We start from the raw sequence: 26081 nt of genomic DNA on the forward strand, positions 1-26081 counted from the left end.
ATCTAATTTCCATCTATTTTAGGACCCAATTCACTTATTTTTGAATGTGTTTTAGCTCCTGCCAGTGAAAAGGCTGAGTGTGCCACCAGGCCTCTCAGCAGGGACGGCGTCAGACAGGTGATGAGCTTCACTTTGTCTTCACCACAGATAGCCTCATTCAGCCAAAAGCTGATTGGCATCCCCAAACTTAAAGTCAGTCTAAAGAGAGTGAATGATCCAATTTCTAAATGCTATTTTTTGGTCCTAATCGTACTTGAACGGATTTTCAAATAAAACTGGCACAAACAATACATTCTTACTAGAGTGAGAGAGTCAGCAGGGTTCAACTTTTTCTCAAGACCTGTTACATGCCTAACAAGATAAATAATGGCATGGCGGCCCCAGAATAGCGTCAAATAAAGGTCAGCTAATAATTTACGACGCAGAACTTTAATATAGTAATTCTGAATAGACAATGGGACCTCACATCATTCAAGTCTGTGTCGTATAATGCAGAAACGTGAAGGATACACAGAGGGACATGGTCAATGCCACTTTTGGAAACAAAACTAAGACGTGCACATACAGTAGATCATTTCAACATAAGCAGAGGTGCAGCGCTGCAACAGTAAAATAATCAGGTAGACTATTCAAATTTAATACAATATGAAAATACTGTATAACTGAAGTCCGGTACAAAACCAAGCTTGTTCTCCATCTCAGACCAGAAACCTTCAATTAACATACGGGTGGTGCGTGTTAGCCACATCAGGATGTAGATCCACCAACTTTGGGGTGTGTTGATTCAAACTTTAGCCTCAGAAGTGTACACAAAGCAACATTTCTTTAAATGCTAACTGTTAATACACATCAGGGCTGGTTTCACTGCTGTACAAGTGGCCCATTGTATGGAGCATTACATTCAGAATTGGGCTGTAAATCTACAAGCCCCAAATAGCATCTATCGTCACAAGGGGGGTCAAACGTTTATTTCCTTCTAGGTCTCCTCAATCACAACACCACATGTGCCCCGGTGTCCATCTGAGGACACAGATGATCCATTGTACTGACAAAGAACACTATGTACAGCCCATATCTAAATAGAGAGAGAGAGAGAGAGAGCGAGAGAGAGAGAGAGCGAAAAAAAGCAACTGTTATGCAAGACATAAAAGCAGGAGCCTGAGCCCGGGTAGAGATCATTAGTGGAGGATCCAGTGGTCTCCTGCAGTGAGTTGCCTCTCAAGAGTCGACATCAAAGACACCGATATAGAAAGAAATAATTTACAACATGGAGGAAGAGCTGGAACGGATTGGTCAGGACCAAACCTATACGACATAGGTGGCTATCAAAAAGCATTGTTATTAAAAGAGGCTGGATTTGAAAGTGAGGTGGTCTGCAGCTGCTGGGTCGGGTGATACAAAGCAAGATGACCTCAGTGAACTGGGTCAGAATGATCCTATCCATTGTCTTAGTGACATTTCAGTTGGGATTGGAACAACCACTTTATAGTTATTTAATCTTTTCTTTTTTTAAATTATATGACTACTACAACATAAGTAAGTTAAAATGAGAGCATGATTAATATCCTCAGTAATTACTGGATCAATATGTAGTTAAAATTGTCATGGAAAGTGAGATAACAGTTAAACTAAACTCTTCGGGGTTTCTTCTCTTGTTCCTGCACATCACAGAATAGATTCCTGCTGGGCGAGGTTTTTTTTTTTTTTTTTAATTGAGACCTGGGATAGCTAAACACTGTCATATACCACTTCAAAACAGATTCCACATCAGTCGACCTATTCAAAAAAAAAAAAAAAAGCCTGAAAAGTTCCTGTTTAAGATTGATGGAGCGGTAAAGTTAGTCTAACTCCGGTCTCCCTAAAGTGACTCACAGCTGCAGCAGTTTAGTGCACTTAGTATCCATTATTCATCCAAAACCACAAGATGCTATCAGCCATGTGAAGATAACTATCATCGCCATGCGCAATTCTGACAGCCAGTCATACGTTCCTGCTCACAGCTCAGAAATAGGAGGAGGAACAGAGCTTTGATGAGGCTTGTTAATGCCCAGCCGCCATGTCTTTCCAAACCCCATGACCAGTGTGGAGAGCAAATAAAAACCCACTGCAGTCTGCATATCCACACTGTTTCTTGGATTTGGCATTGCAGCCTCTCTGTAAATGCAACAGAATCTTTTCAGAAATCACTTTTCTGAGGCTGCCACAACCTCAAAGGGCCACTTTGAAGTTCAGGTCAATACTCCACAGGGCAGGGGAGTCGGCTTAATTTGTGGGGAGCACTTGTTATCTTGTTTCCAAAAAGGTGTGAGCCACAGTCTAAGGTTATCCAATTTGACTTTGATGTAAGGGTTTCATTTAGGCTGGTAATAATTCATGTGAAAAGCCCAAGTCTTCATTATGCTTGGAAGCTCGGCCTGGAATCAGACAACACCGCCCCTGGAAAAGTTGGAATAGAGTTTGCTCTCTAGGGTTAGCGGAAAACAATCAAGGTTTTTCCTCGTGTTATGGGGAGCGCATCATAATGCAGCACCACTCGAGGGGATCGTCCTAAGGAAAGCATCTGCGATCAAATTTTGGCAATCGCAAGACTTTTGTGTGTGATGTGTGCGATATGTTGAGCGAGGGTTCAAAGATTCAACCAGTCCATCAGCTGCTCAACAGCACATGGGCCGGAACAAAACAAGGCAACACTTTCGGACATGTTTACAATCCAGCTGATTGTGGAGAACAATGAGACTCTTCTCTCCAACTGTCCAAAGATGGTGGAGGAAAGGCCGATACAGCAGCACATCAATAGTACTCTCTAATGGAGACAGATGAGCTGTCAGCAGGAACAAGGGAAAACCAAGCTCTTGTCTGAAAGTCAGCGCAACATGGATGTAAACAGAAGAGGACAGGAGGGCATAGTCCCTCAGCTTGAGACTGGAGAGGCATGAGAAACAACATCAAGCACATTAACATCAAATTAAATGATTCTGATATCAGGAATCTCTTGTTCTGTTCAGAAACAGTTGATAATCATCAAAAAACAAATCTGGCAATCAGCACCAACTGACTTCACAACACACATCAACACGGTTACACAATGCTGTTGTTCAACTTCAGCATTTGTGTGAGTGGGGGGCATAGAGGGGACAGACAAATATACCCTCACATACTTCTGAATCCTCATGCCAGAGGCTAAAAACAGCTAATCCTTCATGCTGATTGATGACTAGGGTTATTCCACTTCATCTTTTATTGTTGATCAGTTTTGCGTCCACCAGCTAATAATTTGATCAATCAATCGTTTTGTTGTCACAACACTATTTGGAGGTTGAGGGAAAAAAAAAAAATGGCGTGGGCTCCGTTGTCTGAGAACAGAGGAACAGAGCTTCTATTTATCTTCAAACAACGATAAATATTCCAAGAGACTCACAAGCCAACAGTTTATTCAAATATTTAAACAACTTTGCCAACAATGAGTATTTGCATGGGCTTTGGTGATGTATACTTGTCATTATTAGAACTGATGGGTGCACTAATGGAAGTTAAGATGGCATTTTCTGACCAAATGTAGAGATTCATGTGCCAATACCAACAATCAGCCATTTAGCAGAATGGCACGAGATTCCAACCTTGCAGTTGTGGTCTAAGTTGAGTGCTAAATATTTCCACAACAATACACGTCACCGCATTTGCTGCCTCCAAAAAAGAGAGAGAGAGAAGAGACACGTGGCTCAGCTTTGAAAGCCAGCACTGGAATACAAGTGATCAAAAAGACAAACAGCGTAAAAGTTTAAAAAAAAAAACAAAAAAAATTAAAAAAAATAAAACTCACACAGCTCATTGTGGTTTAAGCATAAAAAGCCATTGGTTTTACTAAATTCAACCACTGTTTTATTGGTTTAACTAACCTAAACACCATCTTCAGTATTTTCTTTGCAGCACTTTGCAAATGAATGAAGAACTATGTGCAAGTGGGATGGGAATGAATAATTCACAAAGAGCACTTATGAGGGTTAAATTATCCGCCTTTCAAGAAATCAACTATTTGACAGAACATTTTCTGTACACGCACAAGGAACAAAGTCATGGATTGTATAAAAAGCCAACAAATTATCATATGAATGTGCAGACATTCTTTCATGTGTCGCTAGATTGCCTTTAGCTGGTAAAACATGCCTGTCTGAGATGAGTTAGTATGGGCAGAAGCGTGGTGGTTGGAGCGGGTGGGCAGCTAGTTCCAACTCGACTCCACAGAGTGGAGTGACAGACAGACAAGAGGGTGGGCTTGTCACACAGGTGGGCTCAGCCCCCCCGAGGACACTTAAGTCTTTCTGTTGGATGTTTTTTTTTTTTTTCCTTCCCATCACAGCCAAACTATTTAGGCTTCACAACTTTGAGACCATCCGCTGACACCACTTCCCAATATGAGCCACATCAGTTAGAGGCATGAATCACCTAAAAAAAAAAAAAAAAAAAAAAACCTACAGCAACCTTGATTGAGTATCAAGCACAGATCAATGGAGGAAAACTGCCAGGATTGAAAGCTACAAAGATTGTGCAGCAGGAAAGTGTGAACACTGCACAAATTTGACAGGCCAACAGAGTGCACTGCCGCAAGACGACACTCCATAGGTTGCTGAAAAGATATTTGAGCTAGGATGAACTGCCCCCCCTCCCATATGTCCCTGCATTAGGACAAAAACTATCTGATCTCATTTTTTTTTTTTTTTCCCAGCCTACAAATCACTGCTGTTGTATTTGACTGAAGGTGGAGGAGTTACTGTTAATGTACGGTGGCCCCGAGAGCTCAGCACACTGCGACTTAAAAAAACAAAATGCAAACAGACAGCACAGCATCACAAAACATACATATGATGACACATGCACTGCAGAAACTCACATGATGAGCAAGTACACATGTGCTGCAAATGTTTCCAGGGGGCACAGAAGAGGGGCATACTTGTTCGTAAAATCTTTGAGTGTGGGGATTAAAAGCATTTTACAAGTTGCGTGTAGGTAACATAAAAGCATACTACAACAGATCTGAATGTGCCTCTGCAACGTGCATCACTTCTTTTGTATCCCGTAAAAACATATTTTGGTGAGCTTTTGCATCCTGTTTGGGAATCACATTGCATTTTAAGTGTTTGCAGAGCATGTGCGGCCTAACTGGTGAGTAACTGAACATGAATTCAGATTCATTTTGCCTATTTCTTGTGTCTCTATAAAAGTGCAGTGCATGAAGCTATCAGGGCCGCTAAATATTTACTGCAGCTTCGATCAGTGAAGCCGAGATAGTTCTTTTCTCTGGGGCCCACATCACCTTGATAGCTGCATCTACCGTGGAGTATTTGTGCACCAGTCAGGTCATACTGGGCTCCCCAAACTGCTGACTGAGGAAAATCCTTCAAGTGGTAAGATCTTTATTTATTTATTTATTTATTTATTTGGTTCCTTCTTGGCAGGAGAAATTGTACGCAATTACAGTCCAACACAAACTATCCAATATATAACCATCCAGCTGTTATCAACGGAGCACACTGACTGATCCGGCTCATCAGGCTCAGTTCCAAAACGGTTAAAACACAAACCTTTCAATGTCAAGTGGGACACTGAGAAAAACTTGAATGCAGTAAGTCTTCAGCCGACACATCACATCTACATCGGTGATAATTAACAGCACACACCCAGCGGCTGTGTGTGACAGCAACAACACCTGAGCTTCAGCTTCGGCAGTGACGCTGCAACAAAACTTGACACCCGGAGGTCATTGGAGCGAAGCAGCTGCACAAACCTGCTGTCGGCTTTCAGTTGACTCACCTGCAGCCGATCTGTTGACCGAGGAGAGGCGTTAAATACAGCGGCCAAGCTCAGAGATGCGCCGATTCACGCAACAATTTACTGCACTAAGGCCACGTCCCCCCCCCCCCCACACACACACACACACACACACACACACACACACACTCTCCCGCAATCCCCACTTTCCCCACCGTTTCTCTGCACGTCTGCTTAAACCAACATCCCGCAGCTCTAAGTGAAGCATAAAACCGTGTCCGCCGTGCAGGATGCGTCAGAGGATGGAGGCTGAGGTGCGTTAACGCCGCCGCCGACTGCGGACTGTCAATCAGGCTGCGGGACTGCTGTCGATCTGCCGCGTCACTCAGGTCACAATCCATTCACCGCGTGCACGCGTGCATTCATGGATACATGCGTGTGCTGTTAGGGCCGGCTGGCCTCGTCCTGCCCGGTGCGGCGGCTCCTGTCACCCCCCCTCCACTCGGTAAACTTGCATGACTGAGTGACGCGGTCATGCGTTCAGGCAGTGTCAGGACCGAGCAGAAATGCATCGAGCCCCGTTCAGCCGATCGTACCTGTCTCCTCCTCCACCGGGACCCGGCCGCTCCGGCCCTGACATCCAAGGATTCATGCTTTCAGCACAGCAGCGCCTCCGGGATCTGCCGGTCTGCAGACCATGCGTGTTGTTTCCACAGCTAGGGGGAGGGGGCGGGGCCACGCGGGCCTTGGAGACGGCGCGCGAGTGGATCAGGGGGACGTCACTTATTTAGCGCGCGAGCCAATCAGCTGCTGCTCACCTCCGATCGGCAGGCAGTCACTGCGAGCGGTCAGTGTTATAACCAGAGGGGAAAATAAATGGACACCTCTCATTATTATTGTTTTTTTTTTTTTAGTCCTGAATGATTATCGATCATCGGCGCAGCGTGTTGGTGGATCACATGTCCTTTCATCAATAAATAACAAGTTAGACGCTGTTCTGTGAAAAGATCAGAGCAAACAGGTGTAAATCACTGTTAACTACAAGAAGGGTCATTTCCAGATCACTTATTTTAAATAAGTGTTTGTTTCATCTATCAGAAGATCCCCTAAAACTGCTTATGCTGAGTGATGTTACAGAGCTGACAGTTTAGAAAGTTAACCCGCTTTTCTTACGGAGAAGTAAACAACCGTGAAAAAACTAAAGCATCGGATCAAACGGTACCCCCCTCTTTTTAATATTCACTCCACATGGTCCAATAAGATGTGATTTTAATGAACAAAACAATCAGAAACAAACACACACAAAAAAAAGGAGGCTGGCAATGGTAACAGGCATTATTCTACCCTCTACTGGCAGGATATGAAATCCCCTTCTGCCTCAAAGGAAAACCAACTTCTCTGGTGAAAGATTAAATATGAGTAGTACAAAGAAATTTTTACTAAAAACGAAATACCAAAAAGGTATGAATTATAGATTTTTTACAGTCTTCTTCATACACAAAAATCCCAGTGAGGCAATTAGCTCAAAAATACAGACTGTATTTTTTTTTTTTTTTTTTTTACTTCCAACTACTAAGATTACAGACTTAAGCATATGCTACACAACTTCAAATATACAAAAAGGTAGTAACCGGCTACAAGCACATACAGTATTTACAGCAAAGTTTCTTTTCTGTTGAACTCAAAGGAACAAAGAAACACGGGTCACAATCAGAGTACCCTGTCTGATTTCTAACTACCCAAAGTGTTCTAGTGGTGTAAAATAAAGTCAGAACAGAAGCAATGACACCACTCTCTGGGCTCATCAGTTGAACCAAATGTCCTGGTGTTCATGAGAATTTGTCACAGTGGTTCAGTACCTTCTCCTCTCAGGTCGGAGCCAACCCTCACCATCTCCCCCTGTGGAAGGATGGGCACCCAAACCCCGGTCTCCCATTTTGGAAATGCCTCCCTTCTCTGTCATCCATGGCCTCTGGTGCCATAGAAGGATGTCGATGAAAAGCAGGGCCACGAGGGGGGAAGGGTAAGGGCATTCTGAACCTGTCTGGTGGAAACATGGGTCCTCCAGGGATCATTTGCGGTGGCATGTGCGACATATTTGGAGCTGAGAGGAATGGAGATAGATGAGGATTTGGCATGCCAGGAGGAGGCTGCAGAGGTGGCACGCCTGGTCTGGGTCCCTGCAAGACTGCTGGCCCTGGCAGGGTCATCACCGGTGCTACCGGAGAGCCAAGCTGGTTCTCACTGCTTGCATCTGGAAGCGCACCTTTGTCTCTGTTCAAATCCTTGGTCAACTCCTCCGGTGGATTTACAATCCCTGCTGTAACGAAAGGAAAAGACAAGGTATCATATCATCATCAAAAACAAAGAGAACTTTGAAGGAACTCAAAGTATGAAAAATACTCAGTACTTCCTTCTTCTTAAATTGTCCTACCTGGTGTTAACTTTGAAGGGTCATACTCAGCAGGGATGAATGGGGCTCCTCCTGGAGGCAAGCCAGTAGGGGACAGCATGATAGGGCCAGAGAAAGCAGGTGGATTACCGATGGGCGCTGCCTGTTGGACCGATGGCACCTGAAAGACAAAGAAACACAATGGCATCCAAATGAAGGTTAATGCGAAATGAGCATGAAACCCCTTTGAAGCAGTGAACTGGCAAAGGAACTCGTGAAGCAACCTCCTGATTGCATCCAATTTATATTTAAATCAGTTTTTAGTTTTGTCACAATAAAAAAAAAAAAAAAAAAAAAAAACACAAAAAAAACAAAACGGAGGGCGACTGGATGAATATTTTCATACAGCATTTCTGAAAGTTTCAGCAAGACTCCTCAGAAGACAGTCCTCTTTTTCAAGCATTGTTACAATTGTGCATGTGTGTCTGGTAGAGAAGGTCTGCAGATGAAAAAGAGATGCAAACACACCTTAATTTGATATAATCTAATACCTGCTGTCAGGTACCATAAAATACATGATGTTTAACCACACTGAGCAATCTGATGAGATTCAGCTTCCTTCATACGGTGGGGTCCCCAATGCCTGAGATCAAATATTTACATATTTTTTTCACAAAAACCTGGAAATTATTCAAAATAAACACAATGAATCAAATATTTCAAAACACAGAAAGTCATATGAAATATTTAACATTTTGCACAAATTGAAGCAAACATGGGGCAGCAAGTGTCAGATTTCCTTCATTACATCCCCTCAACTGAAGCACAAGTCCACTTACCTGTCATAAGTACAGCTCTCTCAAGTTTCCAGCAGATCATTGCTTCGCATTGTGTCCGTAGGATTAATTTAATCAGGACTAAATGAAGTTAGACAGAAGTCTCAGAGTGAAGTCATGGTTAGACTGAAGGTTTGTTAGGGAGCCAAACATGGATAAGCTTTGCAGAATCGAGATCAGCTGTGCCCCAGCACACGATCAGGCAGACAAAGCCTAAATAACACATAATCAGTAGATCAATAAATCAAGCTAAGCCCCACCCCTTTCATAAGTGATATAGAAACTGTTAAATACAGTATGCTGTTAGGTGAAGGCTGTCTTGTAGCACTCTCAGCAGACAGCTACAGGTTATAATCTACTTAATAAAATAAGACAAATGCTTTATGTGAGCAGAGAAATAACATTTCAAAGTGGTGGACCAGAAAAATGATTATAATTGTCGTTACTGGATAATTGTCATGCTGTTTCACTGCATCTTTCCATGTTTTGTTTCTCTTGGCACGTTTATGTTGTGACAACTCTCTGATGTTGTTACTGTCTCTTTTTTTTTTTTTTTTCCCAAAGCTGTTGTAAATTTTATGATACTGATGGTTCTTGGAACAAGCTGCCAATAAGGACTGCAGTTGAAAATTAACCAAGGCATTCAAGCTTGAGATTTATGGTCGTAACAGAAGAGCGTGGGGCGGTGAACACGAGCTGGACACTTAATTGACAACACACTGATGAAGAAGAACCAAAGAGATGTTTAAAGATGCGCTACAAACCTCTGGTTTGCATCTTTGCAGAGGAGGATTCATGAAGGAAACACTTGTGGACCTGTCATGGACTGGCCTGACAGATCACCTGACCTGAACACCACTGCACATTTATGGAGCCACATCACAGCTGAGAAAGCCGATCATTTCTGTGACATTTCCAGAAGCTCTTTGATAGATTATTCTGTATATCCAACATCATGATGCATTTTTGGAGAGCTTGGATGGGCTCAATGCCATATTAATCCAGCATACAGAAAATTTTGATATCATGTACCACAGAATGTCAAAATCACCCACTCATGAGAAAAAGAAGCACAGTTGCATATGCCATAATTCTATGGCTTTTACAATATGTTGAAAGATACTGAAAGTAGCTGCCTACTTTGTTACTTACCCCTATCATACCCCGAGAGTAGTTTCTGACCCATCACAACACCAGGTTCAGATTATTTTGTATGTTTAATTTTATATTTTCATTTAAAATGAATTGCTGCTCAACCCCCTGCTGTCCTTCTTCCTGGAAAAAAAAATCCCCACAGACTCCTTTTAAACCTTGCAGCTGTGTGTACGTAAGACTTAGGTTGAAGTCAATTCAAACAAAGGCAAATATACTTTACAGTGAGCCACGTCACTCTATCAAATACTATTGAGTTGCAGGCACTATAAATTTACATACTAAACACTACAACCTCAAATATTTGTTAACAGTTGTGAATGTGGGATGGTGTTCATCATTGTGGAAGCAAAATCATTGTGAATTTAAAGGAGTGCAGTTGCTGCTGACAGCTGAAGGAAGCAGACAATGTCGGTTAATGATTAAACCTGAAAAGAGTTCCAAGGGTGCATATCGCCACCCTAACAATGCTGAACTATTCACTTATCTCCTACAAGACCCTTATAATGATCCAAATCTGAGCTTTTTTTTTTATTTTTATTTTTTTTTTATAAACACGTTTACGGTGAAGAGAGCTCAGAGTTATAGACAACACAACGGCTTTGCTGTAAGGTCTGGGTGAAGACCTGGGTGGCGTACTGTTGTTGTTAAGAGTCCCAAAAGGATACAGAGTTCAAACTCAACTATGCACGCTGTCACCAACTTGCCACTAACTTTAATAGAAACGTATTTGCATGTTTTGAGATATCCTGCTGAACAAAAATGGTCAAAAGCTCTGGCTCAGTGTGAGTCCATTCCTCTGTGATTGGCATCTGATATTTCAATAAAATGGCCATACACAAACACTTCACAGTGCATTGCAGACATATCAATTACTGCCTTTTGTCAATAACAACTTTACTTAATGCAACTAAATCCATAAAAACTAGTATACGATATCAATACATTTCAGCCAAGATGATGATATCTGAGATTAACTTCATAAAGAATATTGAAAAGATAACAGTGGTTTTTGATTATCTGGAACTGCCTCAAACACATTCATTGTTAACACTTAAGGTAAGTAAGATCTATAAATTTGGAAAAAAAAAAAACAGTGATAAAACTGTAGTAATGATGAAAAGTGTTCATTTTGCTCTCTATTGCACAACTTAAAAGCGCAACTGCAGTTTTTAATAACTAATTAATAATTAGTCCCATGCAAATGTATAATTTATGTAAGACTTCCAGTGTCTGATTATTAGAAATCAGTGATATTCATTAAATACAGAAATTGATCATTAGCACAAATTACATTTGTTTCCAAGAATCTGTATTAACTGCCAATCACTTTAAGTGAAAACTCTGAGCCTACCAGATGCTGCAAGGGGCCTCAAGTTCCTGCCATGATAACCACTCCTTGGTGCCAAAAGCTGTCTGTAGACACCCTGGCTGCAAAACAAGTCCACCTATAAATCTTGTAATGGATACAGAAAGTAAATCAAGATACCCATCAAAAATGTGTCAGTCTGTCTGACTCCATTGCCAAACATCAGGACCAAATTAACAGTAACAACAGATTTATCTAATTTTTTTAAGGTAAAGAAAAGGAGGAGACTCAGCTCTTAAAAGAACCAAACTTAATTCTGTTCTAGTTCCTTTGAATAATGTGTTGTGGGATGAGATGGTCTCTGCAAAGATAATTCCCAATTTACTAATTAATTATGCATTAAGTATACATATTACAGGTATTGATAAATTATTTTTGTAATTAGATAAATTAATGTCATGATATGAAAAATTGCTGAACAAGAATTCTCCTGTAATATATCAAAGGATTCAAAGTAAAATAAATAAATAAAAAAAAAAAAAAAAAAAAAAAAAACACCCACACACACCTAGGATAAGAGAATTTGTAGGAACTATAGATGAACTATACAGGTTGCAACAGGTCCAGTAACAGAAGATGTGCTAAAAGACCAAATAACAGAAATAGATTCTCAGATAATTGGGGAATTCCAGTTATTTTTTTCTTGGAAACATCTAGTGGACATCTGAAGAATTGCAGGTGAATCATCAATGAGCTTCATTTTCAAACTGAGAATTTGACAGAGGAAGTTATATATATTTTTTCCATTCATCACCAGCCATTTTGATACCTCAAGCTTTGGTCAAGCAAAACAATTCTTGGTGGACTCAACAAAAAAAGTAACCTGGAGAAAGGCGGTTGGGAATTGCATATAAAGACTGGCATCAAGTCAAGTTTACTGTTTGATCTTTCATGATAATTTCTTCGCTGTAAAGCCTTAACCGTGCTCCATCGTGGTAAACATTTGTTCGCTACAATGTCAACCTCCAAGCAGCCAATAGGGGGCACCAAAGTTGGAAATGTTCAAATCTGACACATAGCACCTTTAAGTTTGTCCATCAAACATGTTTTTATTTTGATTTGAAAGATGGAGGTGCAGGTTCTTGGGCGGTTTTTTTGCTGTTGGTTATTTTTCTATACTTGCCTACAGCTGCTTTAAAGGTAGATTGAAAAAATAAAGCAACTATAGCTGGATGTACTTGAAATTAAACTATCTGAGAAAGGCAAAAACATTTAGAGCTTAGACTAAATGATTCCAATTGATTACTTGAAGGTATGAAATTAGAGAGGGTAAAATTTGTCAGATGAGACACAACCATCATGTTGTTCTACAGCCACAACATTTGAGGCTGTTCACCAACCAAAAAGACACAATGGAAAGGAAAGACAAGTTCATAAGTCAAGCAGCCTTAAGAGTCTAGCCTTACCCTTGTGTTTTATTCTACCAGAATACACACAGCTTTATTTTTCCTGCAGGCTAATTCCACTGAGGAAACCTGTACAAGCAAAGTAGGTGGGTTCCTGGACTTTGATCAGGACTATGGTTATCAACTGTCAAGATACTGCCTTTGTTCTTTGTTTATGCCCATTACTTAAAAGATGTGAAAAGACAGTAATGAGGCAGCTGTACAATATCGTGGGCTCTACATTGAAGAGCTCAGAGTGAAAACCAGAAACAGCAAATAAATAAAAGGAAATGACAAAGGTCCATTTCAGAATGAATGAGCCTTTCATTACCTCTCAACCTTTCCACAGTATCATCCAAGAGCAGGAATCCAAATATCCAAAGATCCATCCATCACACTCACCTTTGTGAGGACTCATGTGAGTCTGGTGTTCTCCACACTTGGATTTTGGTTTGTGCCACTTGGATATAGGCCAATGTTGAATTACTTGGTGCAAGTGAAGATTTCCCCTCTTTTCTTGAAATTTCATTTCATATCAAAATGACTGAAAGAAGAAAACTGCTCAGACTTTTCATTAAAATATGCTCTTCAATAAGCTATCAGAACATTTTCAGTTTATGGGCACAGAGGACCCAAAGACAGACATGTAGTTTCTAAAACCAGTAAAATATGGAGCTTTTACACACATAAAAGACATGTTAAACTGTACAAGATGGGGGGGGGGGTGACACACACCACACACACTGAAATACCTCTAACTCTCCTACCTCTGGCACAAATTCATAAATGCTATATTTCTACTCTAAGCACAGACTGAAGATATTAAAAATGCAGTACCTTTGCAAAAACTAAAATCCAAAAATCAATCTAGACCGTTGATGATTGTCATAGTTTAAACAAAAGTCTGTGGATCTGAAATTTGAAATCTAATCTAAATCTAGAAATTTTTTTATGAAAATGAAAGCTATTTCAATGGGAGTCACATTAACATTCAACATGGGTTATGACTCACATCTCTGTAGCTCAGGAAGAAATTATCTAAAAGCGTAATTATTTCAATATATGTATATATTATATATATTTATAGAACGTTCATATAAACGGGGGCAGTCCTTAAAATTCAACAATAGTTAATATGTGCAACATTTATTATGGTGAATATATATAATTGGTTTTATAACAAATTAAATTTTTTTCTTTTTAAATAGTTATGTCATATGAGAAATATGATTTCTGGATTTAGGAAATTCTCCTTTACAGACTACTGCATTTTTGAAGTTTTTTTTGTGTGCGTGTATTTAAAGTTTATAGTGCGCAAACAACAGAAGTGGGAGCCTTATGACGGACACAGAAAATTGACAGAGTGGTGTGTGTTCAATGTATGTATGAATGAATTCAGTAACTAAATGACATATTGACCAAAGGTCAGGTGTGATCTGCTACTCCTGATTGAGTTGGTCTTTTGTGTTTGTGTGTGCATGCACACACGTCTCCCTCCTTTGTGCCATACTTTTACTGAGCCACTTGGAGTGCACTTCTCCACTGTCTCTGTTGATTCCTTAATGTTCACAGGAAAAAATCTTTTTCATAGTTGCTTATAATTGTTTTACACTTTTCATACACGCTAATTTAGTCTTATTGCAGACAGTGGAGAAAAGGAAGAGAGCTCACAGATGACTACATGATAGGTCATTCAAATGAGGGTGGACATTGTAGAACATAGTTCCTGTGTAGACTGCGCATATGCCATCTTTGCTTACTTTTTAGCAACAGCACTGCCTATTGGGTGCTAAACTAACAGGAGTAATTCTGCTCTCACTCCTGTTTCCAAACTTTGTTTTTCACCTTTTGGTCCAGCAGTTGCTGTAAAAAGGACTGACAGTTGTATCCACTTTACATCAAAGTTACCAGTAACCTGTAGGAGCAATAACAAATATTTGCAATGGAAATGTCATGTGATGTCTGTTTGCTTAGTAGGACTCAAAACACTTCATCATCTTGAAGGCTGTGTACCTCATGAAGATGAAATAGCATATTTATAATTTTTTTTTCTCCTCCAAAGACAAATAAATTCAACAAAATATAATTTTGGATTCAGCCCCTAGACATGAAATATGTGCATTTTTGCACAGTGGATATTTATCAATGGAAAACCAATATATATTATAACATGGATGTAGACATCCAGCATCAAGATTTTATTTTATTTTATTTTATTTTTTTAAGAAGTTTAAAATTTTGTGATGAAATGTTAAGCTCGTAAAATGAGCTTAAAGATGAGATCCAATGATCTCTAAGCAGTAAAAGCTTTAGAGCCATGATGCAATAAGGGGAGATTGTATCTGGCAAGAAATCAGGTAAAGGAGGGAGTTCGATGGAATACAGATCATTCACTTGGCCGCGCTGTTAACAGTTCTTTGCTTCAAATATATATAGCTTGACAGTTTTATAAAGCCCAGTCGTGGATACTGAAGTGGGAGGGAAAAGGAAACCTCTGAAACCCAACACCGATTTCTGAGGTGAAAATATGTAAAGCGATACCCATTTTCTTCTTTTTAAAGCTACTTTGGGTACCTTGCAAGAATTAAAAGTGGCACACACTCTGTCAACCTCTCTGCATTGAGCAGACTTTGCCGAAAACTTCAATTCGCCTGCATGTTGACCTGGTGCTACTTAGCCATGTGTTTCTTTCTCGACACCTTTTCTTCCTCCTCTCTGCTGCACTTGAAGATTTCCGTCAGTGAAATGCCATCCTTTCAGCGATACATACATTGTCCAATTCACGCCTGTGGACGTGTTATTCGACAGCTGTATCACACAGCACACATGCCATACAGTAAGCAGAGCCAGTCAAAGTACAGTAGCTGGGATGGGGAAGCAAATGTGATGTCCCTTAATGCTCATGTGTGCTAGGGCATTGTTGGTGTGTGGGATTAAGTGGATACAAACAGAATAATACAACAGATGTGTTTTCTGATGCAAATAAACAAAATGCGTTGTTGGGCTCAACGACGTATAAGCTACCTTCAATGCACAGCTGAATGTTACAGGATAATGTTAGAAGTTTCCATTTGAATGAAAACAAAAGGGCTTACATCACTTTGCATTACTGTCAAAAATACGTGTTCCAGTAAACCTGCAATGACTACGAATTTGTGACTAACTCAAGGATAAAATTAGCAGAGCTACATAAATCGCATGAGTGCTATGTCTTTCATTCAAAATTAAAGAGCCAGTGGGTGTGCAGGAATAATAAGTGGTTTGCCTTGGAAAAGCAACTTCTTGAAAGCCATCACATCCCAAGAGCTCATTGAAAGTTAGCTGGCCGTTAGGTGAGTATTTAAGTTAGCTGCCACAGAACATATGAAGTGATTTGACCAAAACAGTAGTGCATCATCAGACTTCCAAGACCAACAAGTTTGGAGAACGAGCAGGAGGAAACCTTGAAAAACAAGGCTTAATTCATAAGGCAACTACAACTCCAAATTCAGTCTGTGTTCCCGAAAGAGAGACTGTTACAACCAGAACATATGGCACCATCACATCGCATCACATCCAATAGAAAAACCTACACACCAGCATCAGGACCAGGAAAAGCACCTCACCATTCTTAGGGGACCTCCGTGTCACGAGTGATGTAATGCAGATATTGTGGCTGGCCTGATATGACATTCACAAATGGGATAACTTAGAACTACAAAACAGTGAGAATAATATATACATTTGCTGCTATGCACATTTGATGATTTTTTTTTGTTTAAAGATCTCATTGGCCATTCTCAATTTTCGCCTTGCCAAGAAGAGGACTGGCATTAAAGAGTATTTACTATAACTAGGATCATGCCTTTAACAGCTCCTAGACCAGGTTGTAATATGATTATCCAGGCAGACATTTTGAAACATCCCTATTTGGCTGTAAACTTTAATTTTATTAATAACTGCAAACTATTACTAAAAGTGATAGAGTTCAAGTTCACAGTTCGTTCCCACATAAATACCATCATGGAAAATCCTCCACAAAAGGCATAATGGGATCAGTTTGAGAAAGAGTATTTTTATGAATATTTTTAAAGTTGGCTTGGTCCTGAATATAGTTCTTTCACACAAAATGCCTATATTGTAACAATCTAGGATTGTCTACTTCAGTACCCATGAATATCTGAGATTTGTTGATGCCAAAGATTTTGACACATTGGAACAGAGCAGCATGATGTTAAGGGCTTGATCAACGGTACATGCTCAAACTCTACATTCAGTATAAAGAGAGACATTTAACTGTTTAACTGAAACCTGCTGTATGCATGGTAGTACATGGACAGTGAACGGAACGACCTCTTTAAAGAAAGCTTCTCATGGGTGTCAGATGCATTTCCCATTCCCATTTATTCTTTCATGTACAGTGACCTTGGCATAGTTCTGTTTAGCAACATTCCCCCTCAGCAAAACATTTCCTAAGCGTTTCAAAAATCAAATCTCTTGTTCAGATTTTATTATCAATCAACTGGATTGGTGCCAGATTAAGCAAAAGTTGCTGACGGTGTTGTCGGCTTACCTTGTCTCCCACTTTGACACACGATTCGTCCCAGTCAGACCTTTAAGTCCCACCAGCAGCCTTGTGACATGTAATCAACTTTTCTTCCAGGTGAGGTGCTCTGTTTAGCAGGCCTGCTAAGTATGGTTGGTTGCGCAAAGTCCATGTAGATCATGTTTTATTTAAGCTAGTTTCTGGACCATTCATTCAGCATGTGGTCACAGGAGAACTTTAAAAAGACAAGTTTAAACAAAATGGCTAAATACAAGTTAGATTTTGACACCATATTTCATTAGCACCCAAACTGTCTGAAATATTATTTTACTATTTATTATTGTTTTGTGTGCGCTTCCGCAAAAGATCACCAAGAAGCTGATCCATCTGATAACTTATTTCATTATTTTTGTCATTTCAGATGTTTTGTTGTCAACCACTGGTGGATGATGGGGAGGAGTTTCATACACAATGACATTGTTGCAAAACCCAGACATTCTGAATAGGAGAACTTAGTTTCTGAAAACAGAGAAAGAGCAACAGAAATGCTTCTCTCTACACATACCACAATAAAGTTTTGTGTATTACCCACTTTATTTGAATAAGTTAAACTGCACAATACAAGATTACTGAGTGAAGATGCAAATATTTAGCAAAGAAAAGGGAAGAAAGGGATGAATAAGCAAACAAATCAGCAGAGGAGCTTATCTGAATTGTGGACTGCAATCACCAAATTTGATTTCTCTGCTTATTTGGTGACTATGAAACAATTCTTATGAGGCAAAGATGGTGTGACTGACTTCAGTCCATAAGAGAGAGTAAAAAATGTCATATTAATTTGAAGTGAGAAAAATAAGATTTCTCTTCCCAAAACATCTTAAATTCAGCACTTAACAAAATACAGTGATATCTTGTGATGAATTTTTGTTCATGTTAATGTTTGAACATTCGTTATAATTAATTTGAAAATAAAACATATTAGTGGTATTAGTGAAAGGCCGTCCACAATCCAACTGATTTTTGTAGCCTATTGGGATTAGATATTTCCTGTGCCCATTTTATAAATTAGGATAAATTTTGTCTTTCAAGGTGGCACAGCTGCAACCCTCATCATTCCTCAATCAGCAGGACAGGCTTGGGCAATAAGTTCTTTCACAGTCATACTACATTTTACCAACTTTTCTGATTTGAATTTAAAAGTTGAGACCTAACACTCCACTTGGAAACTTAGTTTGAATATCATTTATTTTCTTTTGGAGAACATGAGTCTTTGTTCAGACAAGCTCCACTACTCATATGCAACAATAATTTATTTTCCTTATGGCTCCAGAAAAAAAGATTATGAAGTAAGCCTTTAACACCATGGGTATTAATTGAGAAGAAGGTGTTTAAAGACCGTATTAGTATTACCTGAATATGAGCAGGGATCGTTCCATCTGCTGGTACACTTTCCAAGGCTCCATTTACAGATACCTGCTTATTGAGGTCCATGGCATTATTCCACACTGTGCATAACAGAAAATGGAACAACGTAAGACAAATGCATACAGACACTGAATCTTGGCCATGCAAAACAAAAGTCCTAAAATAAGCCTTTAGTGTTTACCTGGATTAAGTGTCTCTGGGTCTAGCATGCCTCCTTCCCGATAGCTCTCCAATTCCTCCACTTTGACTTTGCTCCAGGGAATATAGGTGACACCTCGATCCACATCCCAAAACTTTTTATGTGCTGATTTTATACCTTTATTCAAAGCCCAAGCAATCTAAGCAAAAATGACAATAATATATTCACTGAGTTACCAAACAAAAGAACACAGTGTCAATGTGTAACTGGGAAAAAAAGCAGTATGTGTAAGAGAACGTACCTTGACTGGTTTCTGATTTACTTTGTATGATCCTCTACTGAGCTTGTTCAAAGCTGTGTTGGCATCTTGTCTGTGTACCATTACAATATAGGCACATCCCCTTGGAGGAATCATCTGAAGACACAGTGCAAAGAATAATTGTGAAGCACATGATAACATTAGCTTTATAGACGCCTACAAGAATTGTTTATGTGAATTGTCCAAACTTACATTGATAGACTCAATCTGGCCAAACTCTTCCAAAAGGGACATCACATCAGACTGCTGAGTTTTCTTGTCAAGTTGTCCAACCCAAAGTGTAGTGGTACAAACTATAAGCAAAACCACATTAAAACAGTTTTAGCATCCAGGTCATCCTCAATTTTCTTTTTTTTTTTTTAACTAGCGTGTGTTGGACAGTTTGGAATTTTACTGCCACTTGTAATGGTTAATCATTGACCCTGGGCAAAAAGGAGGCATGAAATGATTTGAACTTATGCTCATTCATCATTTTACTTGTATCTCTGTGAATTAAACACAGTAAATTAAACACTAAATTAAGCTCAAGGAAGAGCATTCTGAATTTGTAAATTTTTCAGGAGGCAGGCTTTAAGAGTGTACAGTAGATTAACCTTCTTATTACCCCTGGTTGTGCGCACCACTGAGGAATGTGAAACCCAGAGGTACATATGTATTACAGACTAGATGAGAGGGGAGCACATGAAAGGGACAACTTAGCAGTTGTTCTATTCGGTGCATTAAATAACATTTTCAGATATGTTTCTGAGTTAGCATTACGGTTGCACCTACCACTGAGTGTCTGGCTCTTCATGCTGGGAAGTCCTTTCTGTCTGCGCTCTCTATCCCTCTCTCTTTCATTTCTGTCTTGAGAACGAGATCTCCAGCGCCGTTCTCTGGAGCGAGAGCGTCGATGCCTTGACCTTCTTGACCGTGATGAAGACCTTGATCTTCTCCTTCTGGGAGATCTGAAAAAACAAACAAGCAAACAAACATGTACACTGAAATCATTTGAAAAGCAAAACCTGACCATTAAAGACAGGACAGCATTTCTAAAGATGTAACTGAAATTTCTAGCTATCTGTAATGACCACAGCCTCTTACCTGGATCCAGATCTGGATCTTGATCTCCTGCCATACCCTCTGTGTCTAGCATCCCGTCTCATATTTGACTCTTCTCTCGAACTTCCCTATTACAATTATAATATGACAATTTTATTTTTCCCAAATAAATGAGCAGAGTATTTCAATTACAAAAGCTGCCATATCAGGTCTCCAATTCAAATATGGTATGACTCAACTCAAATTCAGGCTTTGTCTTTAACAAAACAAAAAGCTTTTTCTTTCACAGGAGAGACATTAATCGCAGTTAAATTAAATTAGGTTTGAAGACTTACGCGCATGTACCCCTCATTTAAGGAGTGGCATCCATCTGGTATCATATGATGCTCACCATGAGTCATTCCTCCACCACTATGCTGCACAATGACAAAGACAGCCATAGGGAAAAGGTAAAAACCAGGCACCAAAGGAACACTCATTACAATACCCTCTAACTGAAGAACCACACAGTTGATGTTCTGTAAAATCAAAACATACATACTTGCACTAACCATTTAACTATATTTTGGCTTGTCACCTCATAGAACAAAGCATGCTTTATTATACTAGGAAGTTTATATGTCTGAACAGTTATTGATTTTCTACAAAAATTTAATTATAACTGGATACCTCTATACCACCAGTTTGTCCCATCATATGTGGATGAACATTCTCTATGTTGGGCATCTGGCCAGCAAAGTGGTTAAATAAATTATCAGGAATGCATCTGTCAAGACAAAAATACACAGAAACTGAGTCTGGCCTTTATAGACCTACAAATACATTCAAAGCACACCAAACACCTATTTGTGAACCTTTTTCCACAGTGGACATTTTGATATAGAAATTAAGAAGAGCAGAGCATAGTTTCAATGTGAATCCAGCCTCCAAGTGTCTGAACTTGCATCATTCTACACATGAAAATACTTAAGTGAAGGTAGGACAATAACAACGGATGCTCTGATAAATTTTTTTGGTGATCAACTATGATTACTGATCACTCAAATCAGATGGGTGGGGTGGGTACTTACTGTCTAGCATTGTACACCACTTACAGAAATAAAACCAAACACCGCAGATGTTATAGTTGCCAAGCCATACGTAGAATCTCAAGAATTTGAATTCACTTCTTCTTTTTTTTTTTTTTTTTTTTTTTTTTTTTAGGGGGGGGTGGGGGAGAAATCGGTCCTCAGGATGAGCGTTAATAAGAGAAGATGAGTGATATTCAAAAGAGATGAGCAATATTTTGAGTGAAAATTGGCTTATTATTATTGATGGCCAATCAATTGGAACTACCCAACAATGACATGTTGTTGAGAGGAAGAGAACTTTAACTCGTCTCTACTCTGCCAGGGAACCCAAAACATAAAATACATTTCATAAATATACCAGAAGTTGAAGTAAACGTAATTAATCAGATTTTACATTTTTATTTTTATATTTGGTATAGTATGTAAAAATTGTTTTTCTTTCCAACAGCTGACTGAAACCATTGGTTAATATATTGTTTCTATGCTGCAGAAATTTTTTTTCATTTGTCAAAGGGGAAATATCTGCAACGTTGAGATATATGTGCCTAAAAGTTGCATAAACATATATGTGTTTTATGAAACTTACTTGGACTGGATAGTCAGGTCTTTAGGCGGTACATCCTCAGGTTCGTCATCGTAGTCAAAACGGTCAAGCAGTTTCTGAGAAAATCCATAATTTTCACATTGAAGTGAATGAGAAAAGTAATGTGTATTTATCCAAAGGTTGTGATGCGACACTAAGCTACAGCATTACCTCTGCTAAAGAGCTTTTCTTTTCCGAGTGTGCACTATAAGGATTGAGTTGGGCCGCTGGCATCTGAGGAGGGTTTGTAAGATTGTTTGCGATTGTGGCTACCAGGGCCTTATCTGCCTGTTGGAAGTTCTGGAGAACCCGCTGCAGCTGGTGGGGGAGGGTGTTTTTCAAAACTTAATCAACTCTTTAACCTGGATTATTTACAAAGTGTACAGTATTAGTAAAACTGCTGGGATAAACAAAACAATGTATTGCTTACTTCCTGACCATGGGGGGACTGAAACAGCTGTGCCACAGCAGCCAAGGCATCAGTACTTGGTAGCTGGGTCACAGCAGGAACAGCTGAGGCACTAGTTATAGCAGGCTGCAAATCTGGTTGAGGGTCAGCTGACACTGTTCAGACAGAAGATAAAGATTGCCACATTTGCATAACTACATCAACCAGTGGACAAATAACCTCACTTTAGTCTCAGGTAACAATCAAACGTATTACTGCAAAACTCAAACATTGCCCAACAATATTTATTTCTCGACCTTCAAGTGCAGGGGGAGGTATGATGACACCATTAGCCATATCCATCAGAGGCTGAATTATGTCCAAGTCAAACACACCATTCTTCTGCCACAGGTTCAGGACACGGACAATTTTGCTCTGATTTAAAAAAAAAAAAAAACAACAACAACAACAAAGAAAATCTCTTAACACTGTTGTTGAAATTACATAAAATAGCAAAAGCACAAATGTACCATACCTTATCATCCTCAGGGCACCGGTAAAGATTTTGAAAAGTATCCATGAAGTTTTTCAAAAATCTGGGCCCAAATACATCCTTGTCAACACCAAACTGATGGCGTGACTGCCGAACAATGGAATCAACTACATACAAACCAGGGACTTTCAATTCTGGTTTGCACTGTACAAAAAAATTAAAATAAAAAACAAATAATTTAATTAATTAATAAAACACAAAAAGCAACTGCAAAATTATTCATACTATCTCATAACAAAGGAGTAAAGTGTAGCCAAATCTTTGATATTAACGCAAGCACAATAATGTGGGGACTTACCTTTTTGATGAACTTTTCAACAATCTGGACCACATGTTTGTAAAGCTAAAGGAGGACAAAGTTAATATTAGTCACAGCAGACTAATTAACACATTAATCATGTCCACTATCTCCATAGAATGAATAGCAATGATACAATTCTAATTTACTCTTTTGGATTTCTGTAATAAGCCAAATAAGCATACAATTATATTTCATGAATTAAAAGCACCACCATTTTCAAATTACATGCTAGACTACCACTGCCCTTAGAAATATAGCATCTAAAAGAGATTGGTTTGTAAGATAATGAACAGCTTAATTAAACCCTTTTACTGACCAATATAATTTAGAGAGTCCTATAGTTTGGTATGATGGGGAATGGAGAATAAACCTTAAGAAAGGTAGAGACCTACTATAAAAACAGAAAACAGAAAACAAACTAAAAATTCCTGCTGATTTTTTTTTGTATAAGCACAGCAGGAGCCAAGGCTACAATTGAAAGGTAAAAACAACAACAACAAAAAAAAAAGAATTGTCTTTCACTTATCAATTTCCCTCCACCTCGATGGAAAATGTCATTAAGGAGGTATTCATAGACTTGAGAGAAGTAAAAATGGTGTTACAAAAATCTGATGGCACTTACATTAATTAGACAGCAATTCATATTTTAAATATGGAACAGTGCATTACTTTATATTTTACTAACCCAATGTTCCACTGTTGAAAAGCATCTACTTTCTTTTTTTTTTTTTTTTAAAGGAGGATCTAGTATAAAGTATGCTAATCGAAATAAGCAAGGAAGTGCTCAAGCAACTGTCTTTCACATGTAGTGCACTTGACAGTTAAAGCATGACTGCCACTTGGGACACTTTGAAGTTATTTCACTCATTTTGGAACTCTTCCGTGAAAAAATAACTTTTCAATGGCACCCCAAGAGTTATATCTGTAGTAATGTGCTCAGTACATCAGACAGTTCTTGAGGCATAATTAACTGTTGGTCATCCAAGAAATCATGATCATCAGTGATTAATGTTTGCTACCCGTTTGTATTAACCACTCCTTAATATAATGCTAAAATTGATGCAGTATTCACTTTACCTTGATAGCTTTGATTGCTGATTTTGTTACAGACATCATTTTAGCACGGGATATTGGAGGCTTCATGTCAATCATGGAGAACAACTAATGGGTTTGGAAAAAGAGTTATATCAGTTCGCTGTTATACAATAATATTGAAACAAATGCTAATCCCTATTCACAAAATCACATGGACATTTAACTTTTGTACTGGTAAATAATAAATTTGGCCACAGCAAACACACACACATATATAAATATTTTAGGTAGCTTATTTAAGAGTTTTTCACTTGGAAAGGCCTTGTATTTAAAACAAATTCCTAAAACCATATAATCTACTTCACATGGGAAAATAGAGACTGCCCTTGTGTTTAAAAAAAAAACAAAAACAAAAAAAAAAAAAACTTAGGGTTTAACTATGCTTTATTTAACAGTACTTCAACATGGTTACATTTCTGCTCTTTCTGATACTTGTAAAAAGTGTACACGCTGTCATTCTGACTATCATCATGTTCAAGCATCTATGATTGAGACCTTATAACACCCCGGTGTACATAGAGTACCAGCCAAAATTTGGGACATACTTTCATTTTCAGAAATGTAACATTTGCTCCAAGAAACAAAAAATTACAAAAACATTTGAGCTGCACCTAGACTAAAATAACGTAGTCAAATGGGTAAATTTAAAATGCACCACTCCTTGTGATATGCAAGATCTCACACACACACACACACACACACACACACACACACACACACACACACACACCTCAAACGAGCACACAATCACGCCCCCAAAGAAAATCCAGATAAAACGACAAAGTTCCTGGTGCTAATGACCGTGTATTTCTGCAAATGTTATTTTCTGCACGTCATTCTGGCGTGGATTACGTTAATAACTCTATATTATACTGGACTTTCAAAAAAAAACATTATGAGCTGGTAGGAGAGCTCCCGTAACCTAACAACTCAAATGCAACATTAACGTCAGCTTTATTAGTAACACTGACAGCTTGATACATAATGTGACCTAAGTTTACAAAAGTAGGACATAAGGCCACCGGCGCGACATTTTCCCTGTAATAACTGAATTTGCGTGGTGTTTTCTGTGTTTTCCGTGGTTCACTAAGTGGATATTTATCGAGGAACTGATATCACAGGCCCTGCAGGATTACGATTAACGTTTAAGCGTTGACCTGCGAGTTAAGCTAGTGGATAGCAAATCTAATTAATTATGTTTACCTGAACAGCGCCTGCATTTAACCAACCAAATGGCTCCACCATAATGTAAACAATGAGTTGAATATAACAATTATTTGCTATGATAAAAAAATAGGCCAACTTCAGAGCAATTGACATTAGCTAGCATTAACATTAGCACTCGAGTCTTCGGGGAGGGACGAAACACGAGCAAACTTTACCTCCATGTTGAACGCGTTCACTGCATCCATGTTTGTTGGAACAGAAGACCGTCTATATTTTCGACACTTTATTCGCTCTTTGCGCGGCAGAGTTATTTCGCGAATAACATAACAGCTAGCAACGTTCAAACGCCCATTTTACTTCTGATGTGGTCACATCATTCTCCGACGACCTGCTATGCTAGAAGCTGCTACAAGCTCCGTGGTTTCACCCCGTACGTCATTACGCAATAACGAGCGCGTGACTTCAGAGAAAATGCTGCCTTCACTGTTATCGGAAAATACGACTTTAAGACTCATTAACAGGTTATTGATCCAGGCTACAGATGGTCAACTGTGGAGGTCCAAGTGGAGGAAATA

At 39.1% G+C, this 26081-nt stretch overlaps 2 protein-coding genes across 4 annotated transcripts in view; both read right to left on the minus strand.

Moving 5' to 3' along the window:
• tiam1b (TIAM Rac1 associated GEF 1b) overlaps nt 1-6499 on the minus strand; it is a 41401-nt gene extending 34902 nt beyond the window's left edge. Inside the window, exon 1 of one of the 2 annotated variants that reach the window (XM_029516803.1) lies at nt 6363-6499. The gene's annotated coding sequence lies outside the window, so the exon portion shown is untranslated. Of the gene's footprint in view, nt 1-5808; nt 5904-6362 lie in introns of those variants that run through there. The other variant, XM_029516804.1, reaches the window with a different exon arrangement.
• Nucleotides 6500-7289: 790 nt separating this feature from the next.
• Nucleotides 7290-25928, minus strand: LOC115052601 (splicing factor, arginine/serine-rich 15-like). 2 transcript variants are annotated; one of them, XM_029516807.1, is made up of 18 exons: nt 25722-25928; nt 24322-24405; nt 23242-23286; nt 22926-23087; nt 22708-22825; nt 22433-22566; nt 22174-22320; nt 22006-22079; nt 21019-21115; nt 20685-20765; nt 20392-20477; nt 20080-20255; nt 19501-19601; nt 19291-19404; nt 19032-19188; nt 18836-18930; nt 8201-8339; nt 7290-8083 (listed from the first exon to the last, which is right to left on the minus strand). In XM_029516807.1, the coding sequence occupies exons 1-18, from the start codon at nt 25749-25751 to the stop codon at nt 7653-7655; spliced, it is 2271 nt and encodes a 756-aa protein (XP_029372667.1). In that variant the 5' UTR covers nt 25752-25928; the 3' UTR covers nt 7290-7652. The 2 variants fall into 2 exon arrangements, with proteins under 2 accessions (XP_029372667.1, XP_029372666.1); XM_029516806.1 differs by having other exon boundaries at nt 7290-8086.
• Between the last annotated feature and the right edge of the window lie 153 nt (nt 25929-26081).

The sequence above is a fragment of the Echeneis naucrates genome, chromosome 13 (assembly GCF_900963305.1).
Source record: "Echeneis naucrates chromosome 13, fEcheNa1.1, whole genome shotgun sequence".
NCBI lineage: Eukaryota > Metazoa > Chordata > Actinopteri > Carangiformes > Echeneidae > Echeneis > Echeneis naucrates.